At 43.9% G+C, this 26,006-nt stretch overlaps 1 protein-coding gene across 5 annotated transcripts in view; it reads right to left on the bottom strand.

Annotated features, from left to right (window-relative positions):
* Positions 1-2,217: 2,217 nt before the first annotated feature.
* The window catches only part of Fam13a (family with sequence similarity 13 member A), a 191,163-nt gene continuing 167,374 nt past the window's right edge, over positions 2,218-26,006 (bottom strand). For all 5 annotated transcript variants that reach the window (XM_070022269.1, XM_070022271.1, XM_070022270.1 and 2 more), the window contains 10 exons: positions 24,623-24,836; positions 23,197-23,335; positions 22,050-22,131; positions 21,037-21,257; positions 20,383-20,466; positions 13,878-13,973; positions 12,233-12,316; positions 6,955-7,151; positions 6,398-6,499; positions 2,218-4,897 (listed from right to left, as the gene is read on the bottom strand). In XM_070022269.1, the coding sequence (XP_069878370.1) occupies positions 4,771-4,897; positions 6,398-6,499; positions 6,955-7,151; positions 12,233-12,316; positions 13,878-13,973; positions 20,383-20,466; positions 21,037-21,257; positions 22,050-22,131; positions 23,197-23,335; positions 24,623-24,836 (1,346 nt within the window). In that variant the 3' untranslated portion in view covers positions 2,218-4,770. The remainder of the gene's footprint in view (positions 4,898-6,397; positions 6,500-6,954; positions 7,152-12,232; positions 12,317-13,877; positions 13,974-20,382; positions 20,467-21,036; positions 21,258-22,049; positions 22,132-23,196; positions 23,336-24,622; positions 24,837-26,006) is intronic.

A 26,006-nucleotide genomic window follows, 5' to 3' on the forward strand; every position in this document is an offset into this window, starting at 1 on the left:
GTGGACGCACTTTCTGATGCAGAAGGCGCGCTGTCACCAAACTGAATTGTTTTCTGTCAGAACAAAAAAGAACTCTGCACCTCTCTTTGATGGGATTTCTCTTCACTCATGGCTGGAACTCTACCACTCAACCCACACCCCCACTTCCAGCTTTCTGCTGGTTACCTGAACAGGTGAGTCTCGTAGACCTGTCTGCCTGCATTGGCTTCAAACCATGATCCTCAGATTTCAGCTCGTATTATAGGCATGAACCACCAGCGTTAGCCCAAAATGATTTCTTGAGCTGTAGCCAGGACAGTGCAAAATACGATTCTCTGAAGACACAACTGCTACTCCCTAATAAGATGAAGTCGTAAATGACATACTTTCATACTGCATACACCTCTGTGCACTCCTGTGGTTTTGAGCTCAGTGAATTCCTACAGCTGCCGAGGAGGATCATGGCGGAGGTGTGCAGATGCCCAAGAGGGCACAATCTCTAGCCAGGAAGTGGCAATGACACAGGCAATGCCCAATGTGAATTTACAGCTCCTGGCTGGATTACGCCAGGCTGGTTTCCATTTATACCGGCTCTATGTGCACAAAGTAAATACACAGCAACCGGAAAATAGGTTGACCAGTTTTGTTTTGTTTTGACAAAATGTTCTCTTTAGTATATTTTGAGGCTCAGGTGGGGGGAAATTGAAAAGAGAATGAAGGAAAGACCATTCTGCTTCTCTCTCTCTGTCTCTCTCTCTCTGTCTCTGTCTCTCTGTCTCTCTCTCTCACACACACACACACCCACACACACCTCAGAAGAGACCTGTTCAAATTTTAGGATGCAGTTTTGTCCCTCCCGGCTGCTCTGAGCAGGTGTGTCCTGGAAAACGATGTCACCAGGGTGTTGACTGCCTCCATTTGCCTCCATTTGAGAAAAAGAACCCAGGAAGGGTCAGGAAGAATCATCTGGAAAGCAAAACAATTTAGACTACAAGCAGCTTTCCACGGAGCAGTTAGCAGTTTATGGTGTTCAACTCTAACTACGCCATCGACGGAACAGAGGGCATCTTCATCTCTGATTTCATCTCTGATGTCTTGAAAATGAAGAAACTTAAGCAAATGCTTTGTCTTTGAAAAATCTGTGACCAATTCTGGCTTGCTAGGCCCAATTCTGTCTTCAACAGTAGGCTGCACCCCTTTCCCCCCCTGTACGGAGCCAAACTCATTGGTGTCATGGTTATTCCTTTATTTTGATCATCAAGCTCGGCCCATGTGCCACCCCTCAGCCAGCTCTGAGGGATCCCAGACTGCAGGCCTCAGGACAGCTTTGGGCAGCATTTATGACAGAAGCACAGTCGGGCTATTGAGTGGTGTCACACCTGGGCACAGACACATCCTGCGAGAGTTCCTTCCCCGCCACGCAAGCGTTGCATCAGAATGAGACAAGGCGAAAACTACATAGCTGCTTCACAGACAGACACATCGCTGATCCCTGCATGGGCAATAAATAATCATCTTTGGACTTCAAACCAAGGGGAAGAAATCTAACAACTTATAATGCAGCCAGCTTAGCAATTTAGGAAAGGAATGAATCCTCCAGTTTGAAATCTGCTTTGGTCTTTCAGTGGACATTCTCCCTGATTTGGGAGATCACTGATGATGCTAGTTTTTCTAGCAGCAAAGAATAAACTTCTACTGTCTTTAAAATAGCTCTGAATCAGTCCGTTATCCTAAATATTTTACCTCCACGACGTAGGATGTGAAACTCCAAACCAAAGAAATGCAGTAGGATGTCATCCTTAGCAGAAACATCTCGTTCAACAGACCCAATACAATCAAAGCAAGTGCTTGTGAAAATTATAGGCCTTTGCCATCACTAATTCTTATGAGCATATAATCAAGTTTATTTTTTACTTATCAATGTTATTAAATAGTCCTTGACATTTATTTTCTTGGCAGATGCTCATAAACACACACATTCCCAAGACTGCAAAGGAAAAACACCAGCCCAGAGCTTTCTGGCTGTGTGAAGCCAATTAAGGCACTGTCTCTAGTGCCTGGAGATGCCAGGCTGCAGCAACGGTTGCCATGGAAACCAATTTGCCTGGGCATTTCTGGGCAGAGCCAGAAACCACTGACTAACAGGCCTTCCGCAAGGATCTGGCGTAAACATCGCTCCCCTACTTCACTGGGGTCCAAACGATGAGGAATATAGATTAGAAATTACAAAGGAAAATGTGACATTTCATACACGATTTATTTTACTATTACTTGGTGTTTTCTTTTATTGAATCATACAAATTTGAATGAGGATTCCTCAAGAAATCTTTTAGCTAATTCACCTTTGGCAGAAACAACAGATTTTTCAAAACAGCTAGTAGCTTATATGTAGCTTAAAAAAACCAGCTCTATAGCATATGTTCTTCAAAACAATACTCTTAAAACAGATGTGCTTTCAAAGTTAACTGGTAATGATTCCATTTATAGCATAGCTTATTTAAGAGAACAATTACTGTAAAAGGACAGACATGTGTTTCTTTTAAAAATACAATTTTTGGTCATGTGAATGATTCATGTTCCGATTTCAAAAATAGAAAATGTCCTAAAGTGCATCGTTTTATTTACAATATAACTCCATGAAATTATAGTGATCTGCAATGTAAACAGTAGAGCAAAACTATACCTTCACATACATTTTAAATTTATAGGATTAGGTACCGTCTTGAAGTGTGTGGATTAAAACCAGAGTACTTCCAACATGTAGCTCAGGCTCATATACAAGTAATTCAGACAGCGAACTGGAAAGGTGCTCTTGCCTGCAACCCTGGCTGAGTTTTCAGCTGACACCGGAGAGACACCTCAGACCCGTTTTTAACACTACAACTGCTCAGTCAGTACAGCCTGCCTGCCTTTCTTTCTTTCCTTCCTTCTTTCATTCCTTCCTTCCTTCCCTTCTTTCTTCCTTCCTTTCTTTTTTTCTTTCCTTTTCTTTCTCTTCCTTTTTTCTTTAATTTCTCCTGCTTTCTTATGCTTTTTTTCCCTTCCTCCTATCTTTCTTTTCCTTTTTTCTTTTTGTATGAGTACTGGGGCTTGAACTCAGGGTCTAGGCACTATTCCTTGGCTTTTTCTGCTCAAGGCTGGCATTTTGTTATGTGAACCATGCCCCTACTTCAGGCTTTTTGCTGGCTAATTGGAAGTAAGAGTCTCACAGCCTTGGCTGGCTTTGAATGAAGATCATCAGATTTTAACCTCCTGAGTAGCTCGGGTTACAGAAAGGAGTCACTGATGCCTGGCTAAGAACTTACTTTTTTTTTTTTTTTTCTTGGTGTCAGTATTGGGGTTTAACTCAGGGCCTTGGGCTCTTGACTTTTTCCCCTCAGGTCTGGCACTCTACCACTTGAACCATGCCTCCACTTCCTCTTTTTCTTTTTGTATTAAAACAAAACTGTCCTCTTTTGGAAGGCAACTATCTGGCTAGCTGGCCTGCCTGATATACTGTCTTCCGTCTTCTAGAGACAGAGCTTGCTGACACACGGCTGGTGCAGGCCAGGTGGACAGACATCTGTGCTCTGAGACAGGACACCTAAAGGCGGACCCTGAACCCCCAGGGGCAAATCACAAGGTGACTTCAAACACATGGAAGAGATGAAATGATCTGATGTCTTAAAAGTCCCTCCAAATGTCTAATATAGACAGCTTTGTGACACAGTCTTTAAAAAAATACAATCAAAATTGGCCACACAGAGAAGTGTTTGTTTTTTTCCATTCTTGCTATACAGGAACTTGAAAATAGGGTCATTTAGCTCCTGCCTGGAGCTGAGCTCTAAGGGCTACATTTACCCGTCTGGTTGGGGACTTTAGTGCAGATTTACTTTTATTCTTTTTAGAAAAATTCAACTCTGCTAAGAAGCTGAAAACAGAGTCTCCTCCTCTCTCATAATCCTCTACATTGCGGCTAATAAGTGAGCAAGATCCGTTAGGTTTGGTGGTACCACACAGGTTTCAGAGGCATGCTGGCCTTGCCCACTCAGGGTGTGAGGTTAGCATGGGAGCAAGGAAGAGCAGGAAACAGGCTCAGGATCTTGGCCTGTCCCCTGGTTTTAAAAACAGCATCCATCAGGGACTACAAGCCCTCACTTGTCTACAGTCATTAAGATCTAGTGAGGGGTTGAAATGCTTTGTTGGCCGAGGGAAGCGTGGACAGCCAGCTGTGGGCAGATGCGGCCTGCAGCTACCTGAGAGCCCTGGCGGAAGTCAGTTCACATGAGTGGGACAGGGGCAGCTCTGGGGAGACGTCACCAGAATGGCCAAGGCAGCAAATAGGGCTCCAATATACGGTCATGGAACTGGGTCCTGGGAGAACACGGCCTCCGCAGCGAGTTTGCTCTAGAGAGTCGAGTCCTGAGCTTGTTTGGATCACAGTTAAGATAGCGCACAGCCCCGCGTTTCTCAGTCAGCCTGGAAAGAACAGCGTCTGCTCTCCGTCCATGGGTGTGTCTGGTGTGAGGGTCCCGTGACAACGTGTGCAAGCACGCCTTGCGACAGGCATGTTTATGTGGAGGAACCTTGGTTTGAACCTTACAGAACGTCTTCGGTCGGCCACACGGTCTTCTTCCATCCACGTGGGTTTTCTAAGGCAGGCAATGGAAATGGAGCGGATGCCGGTGACCTGGAGGCAGAAGGGGCTGCATGCAGGTCCCGCTCTAGGGCTGTCATCCACAGCTGCTCTTCACGGGAGCAGAACACGGAGTGTCCTGCTCCCCAGCCCCCCGGGCCGGCCTGCGCTGGCGCTTACATGGCCTTGGAGTCTGTGTCTCTCTTGCTGATGAGCACCTCCAACAGCCTGAGCTTCGCCTTGATATGCTTGTATTCGGTATAGTCTTCGGCCATTGGAGTGCGGTCTTCCTTCTGGACGTTTCTAAAGGAAGCAAGGGAGAAGGAGGCTGAGGTTTCGTTTCCCATTCGCTCACCAGGCAAACTGCCATACGGCGCCTGCAGTGAGTCAATCCATGCACAGAGGGGCGGCCGGTGGGTTTAGACAAGCTGGGAAAGGCAGGTTTTTCCCAAGGCACCAGGCCTCCCCTGTCTCTTGTTAATCTGGCATCTTGGATTATGCTGGGAAGGATTAAGTGATGCTCAAATTCTCTCTCCTGGATGCTAAGTAGAAGTTTCCATAAGCGGAAATCCTCCATTCGTAATGAACGTATTTCTTTCATCTAGTGATCTATCAAATTTCTACTCAGCAATGGATACACCTGCCATTTATAGCTTTTCCCCACACTAGATAGTTAATACTTCCACTTAGAAAATCGCTTTGGAATTCAACAGTTGAACCTTACATACTAGTAAGTATTCATTTTAACTTTCTTGCTGCTTAATTAAGCCTCACAGACTTTTCTGCCTGGTCTGGCTTTGAACTGCAATCTTCAGATGTTAGTTTTTTTTTTGTTGTTGTTGGTCATGAGGCTTGAACTCTGGGCCTGGGTGCTGTCCCTGTGCTCTTCAGCTCAAGGCGAGCGCTCTATCGCTTGAGCCACAGCACCACTTCTGGTTTTCTAGTGGTTTATTGGAGTCTCACAGGCTTTCCTGCCCAGGCTGGCTTTGAACCGAGAGCCTCAGATCTCAGCCTCCTGAGTAGCTAGGATTACAGGTGTGAGCCGCTGGTGCCCAGTACCTTTTTCTTTTCTTTTTTTCTTTGGTGCCAGTCCTGGGGCTTGAACTCAAGTCCTGAGCATTTTTTTCCTCAAGGCTAGCACTCTACCACTTGAGCCACTGCTCCACTAGTAGCTTTTGGAAGTTTATTGGAGATAAGAGTCTCACAAACCTCCCTGCCTGGGCTGGTTTCAAACTGAGATCCTCAGATCACAGCCTCCTGAGTATCTAGGATTGCAGGTGCGAGCCAGTGGTGCCTGGCTCAGCTTTTTTATTTCAACTCAGAAACTATCATCTTTGGGGTTTTTGTTTCGTTTATTTTGTTAGTAATGCTAAGCACTCAACTCTGTGCTATAGGGAACCCCAGCCCAGTATTTGCTTTGAAAATGAACATAAAAAAAATCAGATAATATTTGGAGCCCCCTGACCCTTTCTTCTCCCTCTAGTTTCTTAAGGGGGAAAAAAAAACCCTAGTGTTATCATCTTGAAATTCCGTTCCCAACTCCATTCCCAATGCTATTGGGAATGACAGGCTAGTTTCAGGCATGGTATATGGCTCTATACCCGTGGTGGATAATACCCAAGGAACGGGTTCCTCGGAGGTACACAGAAGCCTTGACAGCTCCTCACTGCCGATCTCTCCCTGGGGCCCAGCCCCCAAAAGCAACCTGGGAGGGATTCTACCACTCTGTCAGAAACAAAGCATGCTGGGAAGCGTGCGGTGAAGGGGGGCGGGAGGAGGCCAGGAGGGGAGGCATAGACATACCTCCCGTTTTGTCTGAAAAAATTGTCTTCAAAATCACGAAGTTTCTTTCGAATCTTTTTCTTCTCTTCTCTCATTTCCTGAAGGTGTTCCAGGAGCTCAGAGCTAAGGGAGTGAGTGGGACATTTCAAGAGCATTAACATGAAATGCAAATAGCAACCAGTGGGCAACTCCACAGAGTTTGTGGAGAAAGAGAAAAGGCAGTCGGTGCACAAGCCATGGTTGCTGCCGAGAGGCATCCGACATGAACGCTTTCTCTCTCAAATGCCCAAACCCGGCCACACAGCACCCTGCCGCCTGTGGTCGGTGTGTGCACCGTGTTGTACAAAGCCACAGAATGACATGGACTGAGACCTTCTGATTGTTTAAGCCAGATCTCAAATAATATGGGATGAAGCATAAAAAGATATTGAGCCAGAATTTAAAAAAAAAATACATGGTTTTCTCCACAGAGATACAGCCTGGCTAAGTTCCTTGTGTTCTATTAGGCAAAGGATTTAAATACAAAGGCTGAGATAGTATTTGTGGAAGTTATTTGCTCCTCATTTTAAATGACATACATGGAAGCCGCATGGAGATTGGAGAGCCCCGTGTCCTGGCTGCCTCTGGATGGTATTTTGTCATCCATTGGGGAAATGAACCCATCAGGATCATCTTCAAACGGATCCAGAAAACAAGGTGCACTGAACTCTGTCTTCAGGGTGACTGTGAAGTCTGGCTTCATATTGCTGTCCTCTTCTGACCCCTCATCTTCTTCCTGGAGATACATGACAACCTCAATTAAAAAAAAAATCTGGTCATGTTTGGGGATGCACTTTTACTATAAGCATCACTGTAAACATCATTCAAAATCATGGAAGTATCCAGATTCCATGTTTTCTCTATTTCTCCATTTCTTCTCTAGTGATTTTTCTTTCTCCCCTGATACTATAACTTGAACTCAGGGCCTTGGCTCATTTGCTCACAGCTAATGCTATACCAATGGAGCCACACCTTCAAGTGTTTTTGTTGTTGTTGTTGGGTAACTGGAGATCAGGTCTATCTGGATTCAAGCTATGATCCTCAGCTCTGAGCCTCCTGAGTAGCTAGGATTACAAAGTGGGCCACCGGTGCTCAGTTCTACTGATTTAACTGAGGAGGACAAAAACCAGGTGAAAGTTCTGGATTATCTCAGCTGTACCTTTGGGGGTTGGGGGTGGGGTGGGCCTGGCCTTTCAATTTCTTCATGTGGTCCACAGAAGTAAATGTCTCAAAAATACATTTTCTTTTATTTTCTTTTTTCTTTTTTTTCTTTTTTTTTTTTTTGCCAGTTCTGGGCTTGAACTCAGGGCCTGGGTGGCATTCCTGATAGCCTGGAGCCTTCCCAATTGCAGGCTCCTCCATTTCTGGGATGATAGACGTGTACCACCATACCTAGCTATTGGTCGAAAAGGGATCTCATGTCTATGCCCAGCTTGGTCTGGAACCATGATCCTCCTGTCTTCAGCCACCCAAAGTAGCTACAATTGCAGGTGTGAGCCACTGGTACTGGGCTTAATTCTGGTGTTTTCTTTTAGATGAACCTAACACAACTACTCCTAGTTCTTGTGGGAAAGAAGTTCTTATGGGAAAGAAGGCACAGCAAAAATAGAAGTTGAGGTGAGACAGTAGTCTCACAATCTATTGAGCAGATTCTGGAAGGAATGAATACACAATAAGATCAGCTCATGCCACTTGCTCCTTAAGAGCAAATCGTGATAATGTATCATTTTTCTTTCTTTCTTTCTTTCTTTTTTTTGCTGGTGCAGGCGCTTGCACTCAGGGCTTGGCACTGTCCCTGAGCCTCTTTGTGCACAAGGCTAGCACTCTACTACTTGAGCTACAGCACCACTTCCAGCTGTTTTTGAGTCATTTATTGGAGATAAGAGTCTCAGAGACTGTCCTGCTTGGGCTGGCTGGCTTCAAACCTCAGATCTCAGCCTCCTAACATTTTTCCCTTTTAGACAGGACTGGTGTAATATCTGGATTCCAGTAAAGAATCAAGTGGCAGACCCTCCAACAGGAAAGCTGGTTGCCCAGATATCAGCAATGGTAATGCACTAGCAATATGGATGGGAAGGGCAAGGTCTGTGGAGCTCCTAACCTGACGCTGCCTTACTCAACGTTTATCAGTCACCTGGACAAAGACATAAAAGGCTTGTTTCCCAAATGCATTGGCCACTCAAAGGAGCCAGGGATATCTGGCACGTTGACATACAGACTCTATATTTAATCTGACTCCTAAGGTTGGAATATTAGTATACAAAGAATCTGGACAAGTTCAAGGTCCTATAATTAAGTAGGTTAGGAAAGAGCCAAGCTGGATACACAGTGGCTAAGCCATCCAGACAAAGGATCTGCGATTGCGCAAGTGTGTCCTTAGTCCAATGTGTGTCAACAGCAAGGCAGGGCCATGAGCACTGAGGCTCAACAGTGACTTTGTTCCTCAGGCGACATCTGGCAGTATCTGCAGATACGTGTAGTAGGGGGCAGGGTGGGGTGATATCTAGTGGGGGGGGGCCAGGGACACTGGCTAAGCACTTTATAGCTGAGTTATCTCATCTTGATGTCAATGTCCTGGGAAAGACAGAAAGGAATGCTCACCTGGTTGGCAGACAAGCTAACAAGGGCTTGGGGAACCGAAAGGCCACAGTCAGGTTCTTGGTGCACTGGCCGGGTGAAACCATAGTTTGGATGTGTTTAGTTCTGGGCATCAGTTAAAGAGGGCCATGGAGAGCGTGGTGTGTGAAGCAGAGCCAAGAGGCTGGGCTTCCTCTGGGATCCATATTGCAGGAGGAGTAAGAGCTAGGAGGAGAGATTTCCTGAGGGTTTGGGGTGCGTGGGAGCAGGCGATGGTGAATGTGAGAAAGGTTCTCTGGGAAGAAGCTCTTGTACAGGGGCACAGAAATGGAGGGACGCAGGGTGAACAAATGTACTCACTAGGCACTATGTGGAAAATGAACTATACAATTTGTAGATGAGGACGGGAGGGAAACACTGGGAAAGAATGAGAGAAGGGGTGACATTATCTAAAAAGAAATATACTTATTACCTGACCTATGTATTTATAATCCCTCTAGACATCACCTTTATAATAATAAAAAATTAAAATTTAAAAAAGAAGCTCTTGTGTAAATTCTCTACTGCTCCAGAGGGTAAAGCCATGCCTACCAGACAGAGCATCATGATTTATTCTAACTAGGCATACGATCGTTTTCAATGACTTCATTGTGACATTCAGCATTCATCAAACTTATAAAATATAATGACAGGTGGGCACTGGTGGCTCATGCTTGTAATCCCAGTGACCCATGAAGCTGAGATTTCAGAATCATGGTTTGAAGCCAGGCAGAGCATGAAAGTCTGTGAGACTCCTACTCCAATTACCCACTAAAAAGACAGAAGTAGAGCTGTGGCTCAAGTGGTAGAATGACAGTCTTGAGTGTAAAAGCTAAGGGACAGTGCCCAGGGCCTGAGTTCAAGACCCAGTACTGCCACTAATAATTTTAGAATGTATAATTTAATTATAAAACATGTTTGTAGAGATTATTGATTGTTATGTATCCTCCCCACAGCCCTAAGAGTTGGGAGTCTGATGATGGAATTTCCTTCCAGGGAAGCATCTCTGAGCATCTATGGGCTTTTTGTCTGCTTGTTTGTTTGTTTTTGTGCCAGTACTGGGGCTTGAACTCAAGGACTACGCACTGTCCCTTAGCTTCTTTTTTTTTTAACTCAAGGATGGTGCTCTATACTTGAGCCATGGCTCTACTTCTGGCTTTTTGGTGGCTAACTGGAGATAAGAGTCTTATGGACTTGGTTGCCAGGCTGGCTTTGAAGCTCTATCTTCAGATCTCAGCCTCCTGAATAGTTAGGATGGCAGGCATGGGCCACCAGCGCCCAGCAGCTGTCTAAGAGGTTTTAGGAGGGATTCCCATTGTGGATGGAAGGATTGACCAGGTGTCTTGGTGGATTGGGACATCTTCAGAAGCTTCAGAATTTGGGCTGGCTCTGTTTCACACACAAGCCAATTCCATCCATAAGCAATGAAAACCCAGGATGGGTTTTTCAAGAAACCACTTAAGGCACAATCTCCTATGTGCACACATGCCCAATGTTCAATTGTATCACAAGTGCCAAGAAATTAGCACAGTTCAAATAAATGTTAATAAGCCTGGCCAACTGAAACAAGATGAACCCAAAGACAGCACTATTTACACAAGTAATGAAGTCACTAGCTAGCTAAAGTTTTGACCCTCATGTGGGCCAGTCGGCAATACGCCACAGGCAAAAATATTCTTGTGGAAAAATAATTTTTTTTTAAAAAAGGATAAGAATGGGAAGAATGTTCTCTCTTGAAAAAAAAATACAGTCCCAGCAACACTAGGGTAACTTCCATTCATCTAATGAGGCAGTTATTAAATGCCATATTTTGGATGTATTCAAGAACATGTTTTTATCTTGTAACAGCCTTTATTATGTGCTGCTATGAAGGACATACTAATTTTCATATATACAATTGGCCCAATTTTTTCAATTACAGTGGTTTCATTCTTGTTCAAAACTACCAGCTAGACAAAATTTGTGGTCTTTCATCAACATCAGGGCTTATTGTAAGAAAATAGCTCTAATTTTTAAGACATAATATAGCAGGCTGGCCCAGAGTTCGCAGTGCCATGTTTAAAGCATTTTCTGAACACAAGTTCGATTTGATAATATAAATAGTGAACATGGTAATTACCTGTAATAAGTTAAAGTTAGGCATATGGACAATTTAAGAACTTTACAAGGTGAGAAAAAGAATATGACAAATAAAACTGAAGACTGTAGTTTATGGTACCTTATCTCAAACAAGAAAATGAAGTTGCCGATTTGTGTTCTCTATAGGAAAGATTATTCTGAAATAATAATGTCTAACTACAGTAAATATGATCACTCCAACTTGGAGTATCCTGGAAATATGACAGATGAAACTTTTCTAACTCATGTCTGCTTTGAGCTTAATTTTCTCTTTGGATCTAAACAACTACTAAAAAAAATCATGATGTCAAAAAATTGCCTTTGGTTCTTATCTCTAGAGTCCTATGTAAGGCAGCGCAATCTATCCAGTTGTCTAGAAACAAAAGCATAAAGAGTCTGATCCTAACACAGGCCAATTAAGGTCCCATGGGGACCCACTGACACCTGGGCAGAAATTATACCTTCCCTTCTAGAGAAGACAGCCAGGGCTGACAAAGACCAGCCACACAAAACCCACAACTGTTCTTACAGGAAAATCCAAAACACTGCTGGTCCTTTGCCACAGATGAAGATCAGATCATAAAGATGTTGCAACTTTATAATAATAAATGGGCCAAGGAAAGGAATCATGGGCAAAATTACACTAGCAAACTTGTCAAAATCAACTCTAACACTTGCCTATAAAATGATCATCTTCATTATATGTGGTCTCTATTGCCTTCGTTCATTTTGATTTTCTCCACATTCAGTATATAAAAGTTAAAAAAAAAAGGTGGTACCATAAACTAGTTTAAGATTTTGGTATGCAAAAAAAAAGTCCATTTTCCCATGGGGAAAACAAAGTAAAACAACAAACAAAAGAATTCTCCAAAGCAAGGTAAAAACAAAACCAATGAAGCAACAAATGGGAAGGAAAGAAAATGAAAAGCAGCCAAGGAAATTGGATAAGCTATGATATACATAAAAGGAGAGTTTGAGGGGGGTTATGTGCAGTTACTGATTGGTGAGGAGCATGACAAAAGCCACCACCCAAGGGACAATCACCCCCCCTTGCCCGAGGGATCAGGGGAATGACGTCTTCACCTTTGTCTCCTTGAAGAAGGAAGCAGTTTCACCTTCGATTATGGGCTGCAGTAAAGGGCTTCTCCTCTTGCTGGAGGGGGACCCCTGAGACAGGAGTTAACAAGCAGGTTACATTAAGAACCTTTTGCTTTCCCGTCCGGCTCTCAGCCTTCTCTGACCATACTGGCATTTATTACTGTCTTTTAGTCATATTTCTTAAGCCCCTTCCCACCGAGTCTTCCCATCACTTCCCTTCAGAGTTCACACATATCAACTGGAGAGGACTAGGCGAGGACACAGGACTGATATCCAAACAAAACACTCAGGGAAATTCTAAACACTCCCCCCCCCCACCCCCTTGTTCCTTCCCAACTCTAGTAACGACCAGAACACCTCATGGCAATTAGCTAAGGAGAGTAAGGCAAACTCAAAAAGCAACACAAAGGTTATCTGAGCTTTGGTGTACCTTCACCCTATTTCAGGGACTTTAAGGGCTCTCCTAACTAGAGGAGAAAAACGCTTTTTTTTTTTTTTTTTCAGATATCATCCTTTTATTTATGACTTTATTCTGCAGGATGTTTCTAGAAGAGTAGCCTGCTTGAGGTCTCTGGGTGTTCCCTCATTGATTTAAAAAAAAAAAAAAAGGTGCCTGGAGCCGGTGGCTCATGTCTGTAATCCTAGCTACTCAGGAGGCTGAGATCTGAGGATCACGGTTCAAAGCCAGCCCGGGCAGGAAAGTCCGTGAAACTCTTATCTCCAATAAACATTCAGAAAACCGGAAGTGGTGCTGTAGATCAAGTGGTAGAACGCTCACCTTGAGCTTAAGAGCTGAGGGACAGCGCCCAGGCCCAGAGTTCAAGACCCACAACCAACAAAAAAAAAAGGCACACTGTTCAAAGAAATTTAGAATACATCTCAGGTCAAGCAATGAACATGGAGATTTCAGGAAGGGCTAGGTAAGAGCTGCAGCTAAAATGAGTAAGGATGTCAGCAGGGACATCAAAGCAAGGTTGTGAAGCAAGACTCAGTGTGTTGGGAGTTGGGAGGCTGGCTTAGGGAGGGGGAAAATGGGCCAAAGTGAAGAGGCTTCCCATAGCTGGGGGCAAACTGCTACTCTGTACCCTTGACAAGATCAAATCCAGGGATGACAGGCCATGAAGTAAATCCCAGGATGGTGGCCAGGGAGGAGGGTTCAGAACTGTTATCCTCTCTTCCTTTCCTTCTACTGTCCACAGCCTTCACTGGGGGATTATCACTGGATTACCTTAGAGGAGTCTCCTTAGATCTGACTTCCAACATCTCTCCTAGATAGGGAAAGACTGTCAAGAGAAGGACTTTGGGACCAAAAAGATACTCTGTGAAGACTTTGGAGAAGGTACAGTGCCTTAGTCTCTTGTGCTAATAAAGGGGTCGGGGAGTTGGCCTAGAGTACACAGAAGGAGATGTATGGCCAAAGCAAGTTCTGTTTTTGGCGCAAGTAGCTTCAGAAGTCTTTGATAATGTCTTCACTTCCTCATGCTTTGTAGACTGTGGATACCAATGGCTTGTTGGACTATCGAAGTCTGCTCATTAATGGGAAAGCAAGTTGGGACCCTATTAATACAGCCAAGGCTCATTCAACCAGAAAGTGAGTGAAACAATGAGAGGAAGGCAATATACTACTCACAATGATGGGGATGGAGTTGGCCCGGGACAGGATCTGTTTGACCAGTCGGTACCTGTCGTAGAGTGGCTTCATAACCTGACGCTCATTCTTTGTCACCTGAAAAGCAAGAACAAGGTTAATGAGAGGCCAGTTCCAGGAGATCAAACCACCAGCTGTCCAGCACACTTGAGGCTCTCGTGACTCAAGAGAAAATACATATGATGCAATTCGAGTCTCTAACCATTCCCATAACATTTACTTAAACTGATGTATTGAATCAATACGTATTTAAAATACTTACACTAGCTACAGATCAGTGGAAATGACTCCATTAGTACTACTTTTCTTTTTCTAAAGCTATTATAATTTAAAAAATAGTACTGGGGATTGAACCCAGGGTCTCACATCAGCTATGCAAGCCCTTCACCCCTGCATCTACCTGCAGCCCTTCTGGATCATTCTTAGATCACTGTATCTCAAGGTGCAAAGTTCCAGATGATTTCTTATTTGGGGGGAGGGAGTGTCCAGAGAAGAAAATAGCATGCATTTCTATTACAATGTTTATCAGGTTGGTTCATAATCAATTTATTTCCCTGCCTTTCACCCCTAAGATATTATCTTGTTTTTCAAAACAGCATTTGGGCAAGCAGTAGTTATTCAAGGAACATTTGCTGGCAGAATAGGTGGATGAGTCATCCTGTTTCCCTAAAATCTGGCACAGGGCTCAAAGATGTTTAAAGAACAGAATCTCTGTGTACAGGTCCAACTCCCGGGTAGAATCTTCTCAATCCCTGCTGCTTCTCCTTTCCCCATCCTACCTCCACAGCTCCAGAAATAAACGAGGTCAACTTAGACCTCCTGGTCTATTTCCCTCTGCTCTGAAATGGCTTCCTCCCTGCTCCTGTTTGGCAAGTTCCCCACCAGGAGCTAGGTCTGTGCAGCTCTCTTCTACCTTCCCCTGCCTACCTCACCATTCTGGGAGACACAGTGTCTTCCACATCATCACCCTATCCCGTGCATACTTTGTTTGTGCACAGACACTGATACACAGTTCCTATCACAATTCCTCACACAGGGGTCTCCTCCTTCGGACTGTAGCCTCTTGAGAATGGTTGTTGATGTTTTTGTATCCCTAGTAACTATTTCAGTTCCTGACTTACTGGAAATACTGTATAAACATTTGCAAAATAGGTGAGTGAATAATTTAAATCTAAACAGCTATATACCAATCCAGAGGTATACCTGTATCTCCTTTGATTACTTCCATGGTTAATGAGATGAAATGTCTTTGTTTTAAGTCAGCTGTTTGGCTTTTGTATTCCATTAATGAGGCAAGTATGTTAGAAGTAGGGAAGGACAACTAATATTCACTTTATTTTTTCTTTCTAAATAAAAATATATTTATTTATCTATTTGGTGCTGGGATGGAATCCAGGGTCTTGCGTATGCTAGGGAAGTGCTCTGCCAATGAGCTGTCTCACTAGTCCTGGTTTTGGCTTGGATCATTTTTCTCTTATGGGTCTTTGTTTTGTTTGTTTGTTTGTTTTGTCTGAGATTAGGACTTGAATGCCACATCTGACACTTGGTTTCCCTCACTGGCGGATGCTCTGTAACCTGAGCCACATCTCTAATCACTCTCTTATGGATATTTTTGGGTGGTCAACTTCAGTGATAACTCTGTATTATGCATCAAGGATTAGCCTTTATTGCCTTCTGTATTTGCCTTTCTCTATGTGATCAATAGTAAGCGCACCTTGAATAAACTTTAGAAGCCATTATAAGATAGTCCCATCATGAGAAAAGCTTGTGGATTTTCTATCATTACCAATAATCATAATAACCCGCTCTGATTATAGTATAGGATAATTAGCATCTTCATGCTTCTACGATCTAGCATCTGAAATGAACTTTGAATTGCTTATTTCATTGAGAATCAAGATCCTGTGAGGGAATGAAGAAGTTATTTTATACGAAAACGACAAGAAGTAAAACACAAATATTCTGGCCAGATGCCAATCATAACGACTTCCATGAAAAGACAGCATCAAGTGAGGGTGAGCAGGCTGAAGAGCTGGCACTCTCCTGGAATGCAGGTAAGGGCACAGCATTCTGGACAATTATTTGTCAGTATCTCCAAGGGCTGGCTATAGGTCTGATCAGTTCTAGTCTGGAGCGAATGCCAAATGAATGTGGCATTCATTCACTGAGGTACCCTGCACCTCATTTTCCTGACTTCAACATTCAGATGAAAAAAGCTTTGATGATGCACAATTGTTTGAAAATAACTTTAAAGCCAAAGCTTCAAAATCCTTTCATTCCTCTTTCAAACTTTAGTTGGTTTTCATTTAAGAGGTAGTGCTGAATGGTTTTCTGATGTGTGAAAACTGAGTTATTAAACAACTAAACAACACAAAAAGACAGGAAGATCTAGGGGGAGAAGGCAGCGCTTCCACTCTGTCTTTGCTTAGGATTCAAAGACTTTTCTTCTCACTGACTACTCTGGTTTTGGTTAATCTGTAAGAATGAGATAATAATTAAAAACACCAAAGGGATCATGAGTCAATAATGACCCACATTTATGAGTGTCTAGTCTTAAATAGAGATCATAATGCTCTGATAAACAAATAGCTGCATTTGCTTGCTTTATCTTTTGTGGTGGTTTTCCTTAGCGTCAAATACCATCATCATGGTGGAAGTTACCTGGAGAAGTCCGTAGAAGTGAATGGGAACATATTTACTTGACTGACAACATGGAATCTTAGATGCTAAAACTGGAGATGATAGTGAGATTGCCCCCTGCCCCCATAAGACAACAGAGCTGGGGCAAGACCTCACTCTACTGACACTTAATTCAGTTTTCTTTTCACAACTAAGTCAGATATGAGTGAACCAGGGTCTTAACAGCATGATGATGTAGCATTACTCTACCAAAGGGTTTGAGCAAGCTCTTCTCTTAATAAAAATTTACCTTCTAAACTGAGAGCTCTGTGTATGTTGAATTTACCAAGGTTTCTGCTTATGAATAGTGGCATACAAGTGGAACTAGGTGAGGAATTATTTAAAGATAGACAAGAAACTACACTGTCTCAAAGTCATTTGAGTGTTTTGTGTGTGTGTATGTGTGTGTGTGTGTGTGTGTGTACATGTGCACGCATATATCTCTGAGTCATAAAGCTCCTAAGAGACAAGATGAGGTAAGTTCTTATAACTGTTAAACTTTTGGCCCATTAGTTTGGGTAAACCCTCTCTTCTTTATGATAGAGTAATAATAGTAGGTCATCTCTGTAAAGCTCAGGAAAATCCAAACCACATCTAACCAAATGATAGTATTTACATACAGCTCTATTTAAATGCAAAGCTGGATCTGTTCATTGTTGGGTCAGTCCCCATGGTTTTGAAACACAGAATTATATTATGCTAATGAGGAAAAGACTCAAAAAGAACCCAGCAGTTCTAGTCAACTGACCTGTTCTCTCTTCCTCCACGCTTACTATCAAAATGTAATGTACACTGAAATAACATGCTGAGCTATAGTTATTAGTTGTATTTCTCTGTAACATAGTCTTTTGGTGACACCCTTAAGTGTTGAAAAGTACACTTTAATAATAACCGGTAAGGAATGATATGCATGTATTTCACATGTGTCCATCTACAGTGCATGAACAGCACATAATGTTTTGGCCTGTAATTCTGATGGCTAATACCTTTTAAACCAGAATCTGTAGATTGGCACAATCCATGAGGGACTTGTATGTGCATATATTTTTATCTACAAAGAGTATTATCCAAATGATATTTATAGTCTAGGGTTTACAGCAATACCACAGATCTAAGAATGAAAGGCTCCCTTTGCTTTGCAGCCTGGCCAGGGATCAAGTGAACTCTGCTTTTCCCAAGGTGGTTACAGAATCATGGTTCAGACACAGGCAGAGTCTGGCCTGGGCGCAGCAATGAATGTTCAGCTCTCTTATTTCCTCAAGCATCTGTTCCCTGCCCTGTGAGATGTTACAATCACCAGGCTCAGCTCAAAGGGTACAAGGCAGGAAGAAGAATGAACATCTCATAGTCCCAAGGATAAGAGAGTAAAAGGGCACAGTTTTGGTCCCAATGTAGTAATTTAATCAGAACGAGGCTGCAGAGAGTAAAACTTATAATTGCAACAGAAGTCAAAACTATCAATTACTGTGCAAGCCTCAAAGCCACGTGGCCCCACTTCTGCAGTACCAGACATCCTACAGGTAAACATACAAGTGAATGTCTGTGTGTGTGTGTCTGTAATATCTTAATTTCCATGACAACTCACAACAGCCATCTACTCTATAAACAAAGCCCCTGAGGGTCCTAGAGGTTCCAAGAACTCTAAAGCCACAAAGCTGGCCCCATTCTAGGCCTGTGACTCCAAGGCTCAGTGTCTGCACGTGGCCTTGGTCCAAGTGGAAGGAGAGAATCTGTCCAGCCTGGAGTAACTACTACAACAGAATACAAGCTGAGCTCAAATCAATCCAGAAGGCAGCTGGGGAGCCCTTGGAAGCTGTAGGCAGGAAGCTCTTCAAAGAGTATATCAATGTCATAGCTGGGATCCACGCAGAGAAAAGAAGAACATACAAGGAGGAAAATACCAGGTGTCAGGGTGACTCATGACTGTCATCCTAGTTACTCAGGGAGGTTGAGATCTAAGGATCATGGTTCGAAGCTAGCCTGGGCAGGAAAGTTTGTGAGACTCTTATCTCCCCAATTAACTGAGCTGTGGTTCAACTGGTTGAGCGCCAGCTGTGAGTGAAAAAGCTAAATGATGGCACCCAGGCCCTGAGTTCAAGCCCCAGTACTGGCAAAAACAAAACAAAACAACAAAAACTAAGGTATCACTGAACTCTGCCTTATGGCTACAAGCTCCATACTTAGCATCCTGAGCCTGCGGTGGCAAACGAGTTCCCCTGTGTTTACGGAGTTCAGTTCTACTGGAGTTCAGTTCTGCTGCAGTATTCTCTGAATGTTCCCTGAATACTCGAGCAGAGAAGGATCAGATTTCACCACGTATCTGAGCTCTCCATCATCTAACTATTTGCTTCAATGCCTTTCAAAAATCCGAAACAAAATTTGGCTGAAACATGACCATTATCCCAGAGAGCCAGTATTTTTCCACTGCAAGGACAGGCCCGCAAAATCAATCATCGTCAGTTCCAGCATTTTCTAAAAAAAAGAAAACAGTTTAAACCTGATGTATTCAGCAGCGAAGTGCAGTGGCGGATCCGGTCTGCAGATAGTCGCTGCATCTGGGCTGCGTGACAGGGCTTGCCCTAGATATGACGATTAGATTCACCTTTAGGTGGACAATACCCAGAATCCATTGCCTTCACAGGCCTTCATCCTAGCACCTGGGGGTGGAGCTCAGTGGTGGCATACTGGCCTAGCAGTTAAAGTGCGAGGTTCAGCTGGGTATAAGTGGATCACACTTGTAATGCTAGCGACTCAAGAGGCTGAGATCTGAGGATCACAGTTTGAAACCAGGCTAAGTAGGGAAGTCTGTGAGATTCTTATCTCCAGTTAACCACTAAACAACCAGAAGTGGAACTGTGGATCAAATGATAGAACTGTAGCCTTGAACAAAATAGCTCAGGGACAGCATCCAGGCCCTGAGGATTCACACCCACACACCCACACACAAAGACCCTGGGTGAAATCCTCAGTCCTAGTAAATCATTCTGGAGGTTTTTTTTTTTTTATACAAAAGAGTATATTTTAGATTAAAAAGTCTACATCTACTTCAGAGTTTTGAGGCTGGAGAAGAATACTGTGCTTTTTTTGGTTCTATTAAAATCTTATCTGTGAATCTGTGAACTTGAACGTCCTTGCTGCTTCGAAGGGCTGTGCTTTGTTGTGCTCTTGACAACATTCTGAAGGGAGGGCTGCGGAGAGTAACCCGCAGGAAGAATGCAAGAATGTCTGGTCAGAGGTCCTCAAAGAAGACAGTGGAGGCCTATCTCGTTCCCCTGTCCCTGGGAGCTTACACCAAATGCTTACAGAGTAACAAACCCCCTCACATGCTCACTGCCTTATTGAAAAGGCAGAGCCATGTTGTGGACACTTCACACTGTTCATTCTGAGCGCACCTGAAAACCTTTCATAAACAAACAGGGCCTGCACCTGCCTTTCAAAGAGACTGAGTTCATTGGCCAACATGAGCCATCCACAACTTTTGGGGCAGACCTGGGACAGGGAAGTCTTCCTACTGTGCATTCTATACTCTCCCCTTCACTTCTTCTGGTCCCCTCAATAAGATACCAGTGACTTAATTTTAGGTAAAATTTCCACTAATTTAATTGCAGTTTAGTGTCTACTAGCTAACAGAACCCTCTCATGGTTGAAGCCTTCCAAAAGTGTAGATAGAGTGTAAATACAAACTAAGCCTTCTTTATTTTACATACAAAGAAAGCAAACACTAGGGAGTCCCATCTACTGGATACTGAATGTCGCAAATCCATTTCTAAATCTGTTTCCCAATCAGAAAATCCAGGGCATCACGTACCGGCCGTCCATGGATGCTTTCGTAATACAGCAGCGCTTTCTGCAGAGCCACTTTCTCATTAGCAATCTGGTCTTTGGTCATATCCTGTATAAACATGAGGATGAGTCGTGAAAGACGTGTGAAACATTTGTGAACATTCCGACTTATTTTTGCGTTAAACAACCCCACTAAGCCGATGTTGAAAAGCGTCTGAGCTCTCCCTGGCTCTTTCGAAAGCTCACTTAGGAGTGAGCACCTCCTGACCTCCTGCTAGTACATGGCCAATGCAGCAGTCAGAACCACACGCCTGCAACTCCCCTGTGGTAGCCAAGGCCAAGGCATGCTGCAAAGACTCAGGAAATCAGGCTTTCAAGATACAAGGGGCAGCGCTGAACAGCCCCAGAAATGGCTAGAGTTAGAACTTCCAGGGCCCTGCAGCAGATTTGTCTCTAACCTTCGCCAGGTTAACACCATCTATGATTAACCTCAGGGAGTTCATTGTGCAGTTTGTCCCCTAGAACTGTCTGCTTTCCATCTGTAGACAACAACAGAACACCTCTAGATGAGCGGGAGGTTTAAGAAAGCATCATGTATCCAGGGGGATTTGTGTGGCACCCCTGTCCTGTGTTTCTAGGACCAGGAGGTCTCCAGGGACCTTCAAGAGAATCCTCACACCTTAATGTCCTCAGGACGGCTGCTTTCTGCTCGCTTTTCCTGTAGCTTCCGCTGAATACACTCTAGCGTGACTTCCACACTGGGTTTGAGGGCTTTATCCACCAGCTCCTGCTTCTTCTCGTCTTCTTTTTCCAGTTGGGAGCCGAAACTCTTGGGGAGCGTGTTGCTTCGTTGCCGCATCTTGGGGGTGAGGTCCTCCTCCGAGATCTTTAGTTTTGAATCTAGGGGAGGTGATTTGGGGGGGGTAGAGAGATATGAGAACTGATTCCTGATGAGCCCAAATTGCTTTTCTGTGATGCCAATAACTGCTTAGCCATATCTTTTTTTTCTTCTTCAGAGAGTATCTAATTATAATATCAGTGGAAATCCTTGAGTCATTATGTAAAACCCAAAATAATGGTAATGTTTTCCTGGATGATCTGGACCGTTTCCCAAACCCTAATTCCTGAGAAAGCGTTAGCTCCTTCACACCTGTGCTGTGGCTCCCTCAGCCTTGGATGATGTTCTCCGCCTGGGTAGATTCTTTCCCATCGCTTACTTCCTTACGCACGGAGGTATGTGATGAGCTCATCTATAACTGGGCGAGTTTTCCTGGATGACGCACATCATTTTGAAATGTTTTCACTTTATATACTATCTAGTTGTTGGTAAGATTCTCTTTTACATGACACAAGCTATTTGAGGGACAGAGGTCAAACTTTTCACAGATTTGTCTCTGGGTCTACATGTCTGCTGAGGACACAGCTTTAGAATAAACAGGTGCTTCAGGAATGATGACCTGAGCCACCAGCCTCTTCCTGAGCGGAGGGGATGGAGGAATGCTGTGGAATTGGGATCACAGCAGATTCAGCTGTCCTGTGACCCAGACACTAAGGAGGTCCAGGAGGAGGTCCTGATGAAAGGGGTCCCTGCAAGACCCCATCAGTGGTACTCAGTGAGACCCGAGGCTGCGGGTCGAGCGCCCGGCTGGCTGCGCGGAGGCTACGTCACAGAGCTGGAGCGTGGGTGCTTACCTTTGAGTTGTTTCCGGAATTTGGCAAGGTCATTCGTCCACTTGAGAACCTCGGGATTGGCTGCTTTGTCACTGTGGGAAGGCTGAAAAGGGAGAGTCAATGCTTTCAGAGGAAGGTAGGGTGATGATCTGGTTTTTGTTTCTTTGCTTTTTTTAATTAATCAGGAAGTCAAAGTGGAGTCCATTCAGACTAAGAAATTCATCAAGATTCAGCAGAGTAAACTTTGTTTTTCGTCATTCTTCATTATGGCGCATTATAGTTGATGAATTGGAAGGATTCCTTAGAGGAAAAATACTGGATCTTTCTGAGTATGGATGGACATCTATGAAGAACATAATCCTCTTTCCATCTGTTTGTTTGGTGCTGGTCCCAGGGCTTGAACTCAGGGCCTCGGTGCTGTCTCTGAGCGTTTTTGCTCAAGTCTAGTGCTCTACCATTTAAGCCAACTTTTTTTTTTTTTTGGTGGTTAATTGGAGATAAGAGTCTCACTGACTTAAATGGTTCAAAGGCTGGCTTTGAACCATGATCCTTCTGATCTCAGTCTCCTGAGTAGCTAGTATTATAAGCATGAACCACCAGTACCCAGCTCTTGCTATTTTTTTTCTTTTTCTTTTTTTTTTTTTTGGTGGGAAATCTACAAAAGCCTGTCTGGCTAATGTAGCAGAAAATACTGAAACCATGAAACATGACTTCTAGCCCCCCTAGTGGAAAGCGCTAGAATAGAGCTGAAAGTACAATGAGATCAGCACTAAGGAAAGTTTAGAAGATGATCTTGAACTAAATTTGAGCCAAAACAAAGATTTCATCCACTGCTTTTTCCCATTCCTGCTCACATTTACAACACGCAGGTGCCACTTAGGTGTGAACTCAAGGCTGCTGCTATACACTTGAGCCATACCTCTATTTCCAGCTTTTTGCTGGTTAATTCAGAATAAGTCTCACGGGCCTTCCTGCCTGGGCTGGCTTCTTTGAACCTTGATCCTTAGATCTCAGCCTCCTGAGAAGCTAGGATTACATTAGTGTCTGGGTTGTCTTTTGTTTTGAGATTCCCTCAAAGTGTCCCTTAACTCTGGTCACTTCTCTGAGTCACTGACATGCTGGCATGCCAGGAGCCAGGAGGAACAGGGGGTTCAGTGGGGACACTTACTCTGTATTTCCTCTCTTCTTCAAATCGGTCCTCAAACTTGCGGATCTTCTTTTTTAGGCTCTGAATCCTTCGGGTGAGCTGGGCGGGTGTCAGGTCTTCCTGCTCATCATCGTAGGACCCCAGGGAGGAGCTTCTTCGCCTGTGAGGGGCACAACCTAGGTCAGCTCCTCCCATAAACAATCCCTGGTGTCTGGGAGACGCTTTGGGGAGTGGACGCAGGATGTGATGCGCGACCAGGGGAAGAGCATCAACATGGCTCCCGACCATCCTCCCAAAGAAAAGGAGCGACTTTGAGCTCTGTCTGTCCCACCTGCAAAGTGCCCCTAGCCTTTCTGTACTCACATTTACAATTAACAAAGACAGGCCTAATGTAAAAGATCTAAGGAACTCAGGAAAGCAATGGGAATGGGAATCTGAGCACAGTGTTGCAGTTGGGCTGTGGTTCACCTGGAAAGCCACAAAAAGAGCCTACTAGGACGGAAAATTTCAGCGGTGTTCCTGCATAGACTCCAATTTAAATGTTGGGTTTTTTTTTTTTGAATGACATTTTTTTTTATTGTGAAAATACTGTACAGAGGGGTTACAATTACATGGGCAAGATAATGAGCATATTTCTTATCAAACATTGTAGCCTCTCCTTTGTTTCCCCTTCCCATCCCTTCCCATCCTCCCCCCACCTCCCCACCCAATCCTCCCTGCCCCCTCTTCCCCCGCCCCAAAGTTGTAAAATTCGTTTTCGACATAACGACTTGTACATCTCATTGTTGCAATGGGCCCACCTGTATCCCTATTTAAATGATTTGTTTTTCTCCTTCCCCTCCACAAATTATACCAATATCAAATACAGTGAAAGCAGGGGTTATACTGTGGGGGAGGGACATACAAAGCAACAAAGAAATAATCTTATAAATGTCTTAGAAACAATCACATGAAAGAAAAAAAAACATTTGAATACATATCTTAGGGTTCATTTCCCTAACATCAACTTATCTGACCTTTTCTGCTTGACTCAGACATATACTAGATATTGCAAATAAGGGAAACCATGGGACCTATGTTTCTTTGGGCCTGGCTTACTTCACTTAAAATAATTTTTTCCAAGCCTTTCCATTTCCTAACAAATAGGCAATGTCATTCATTCTGATGGAGGCATAGAATTCCATTGTGTATATATACCACATTTTCTTGATCCATTCATCTACTGAGGGCATCTGGGTTGGTTCCATATCTTAGCTATGGTAAATAATGCTGCAATAAACATAGTTGTGCTGGTAGCTTTGGTGTGGTCTTGTTTGTAAACATTTGGGTAAATGTTGTTTTTTTTTGTTTTGTTTTTACAAAGTCCCCAGCTATCAGCACCATCTCTATTTTCTCCTCAGTTCGTGGGCATGACTCATTTGCTTACTAACAGCCCATATCCACCTACCTCATGAAAGAGTGGGAATTGGGGGGAGATGGAGGCACTTCTGTGTCATCCAGGTATTGCCTGCTCTGCCCATAGGCGTAGAAGCGAGGGGAGAGCATGGGGTCACTGTCTTCGTCTAGAAGTTGGTGAATCAGGCGTCCAGCCTGGGGGGAGAGGCGGGCTTCGTCAGAGTCCACGTGCTCCCGCTGCCACGAGGAAAAGGTAGGGACAGGCTCTGGGAAAAAAATGGCAAAAAGAGATCAACATTGTTCACATTGTTATTATCTTTTTGTGTTTGCGTGTGTAGGTCCTGGGGCTTCAGCTCAGGGCCTGGGTGATGTCCCTGAGCTGGCACTCTACCTCTTGAGACACAGCTCTACTTCCAGCTTTTTGGTGGATAATCATAGATAAAGTCTCACAGGCTTTCCTGCCCCAGTTGGCTTTAAGCTCCTTAGCTCTCAGCCTCTTGAGTAGCTAGGATTACAGGTGTGAGGCACTGGTGTCTGGCTTTATTATTATCTTTAAGTACAAAGGGGTTTTAATTCAACAAATCAATTGATAAGTAAAACATATCTCAATCAGTGGCAACACCGGTTTGGGAATTACTGTTCCCGAATGCTTTTAGAAGTTGTATACCGAATGGATCTGCATTTTAGATACCAGGGACAGATTAAAATGATCACATTGTATACATTCTCTACATTTTATCTCTATTCTTACTTGCTCTCAAAAAAGAATTTGCTATGAGCTGGGCGCTGGTGGCTCATGCCTGTAATCCCAGCTATCCAGATATGAGGATCATGACTCAAAGCCAGGAAAGTCTGTGAGAATCCTATTTCCAATTAGCCACCAGAAAAACCGGAAGTGGTGCTGTGGCTCAAGCGGTAGAGCGCTAGCCTTGAGCTGAAGAGCTGAGGGACAGCGCCCAGGCCCAGAGTTCAAGCCCCACGACAGACAAAACAAAAACAAAACCAAAAAAAATTGCTATGAATGCTCTGATGAATGGGTTGGAAGGAGCAGGGCCAGCAGGTCAGTGATGAAAACTTTTACACATTAGCTATTGCTGAAAAGAAAAGAGAGGCATTTGGTACCATGGCTGGCATTAAAATGACTTAGCCATCACATTTGCTTTGTGAGAGCCAATTGAGGGTTCACAACTTGCACTTCAGTCCTTCACTAAGCTGTTTCCTGTGCTTGTGCTTAGTGATTGGGATTAGCCCTGGTTCTGATTCATTGTTTTGCACTTGGAATTGCAGCAGTGCCTTAGGAATACAGTTAGGGAGAGAACATAGTAAGTCCAAAGAGAAGGGGAACAAAAAACAACATGCTCCAGAGGCCCAGGCTGGATAAGAGATTTTCAACAGGGCTGGGAAGGTGGCTCAGGGGTAGAGCGCTTGCCTTGCAT

Source organism: Dipodomys merriami, unplaced genomic scaffold (genome assembly GCF_024711535.1).
Source record: "Dipodomys merriami isolate MVZ:Mamm:240054 unplaced genomic scaffold, mDipMer1.0.p SCAF_15, whole genome shotgun sequence".
In the NCBI taxonomy this organism is placed as follows: Eukaryota; Metazoa; Chordata; class Mammalia; order Rodentia; family Heteromyidae; genus Dipodomys; species Dipodomys merriami.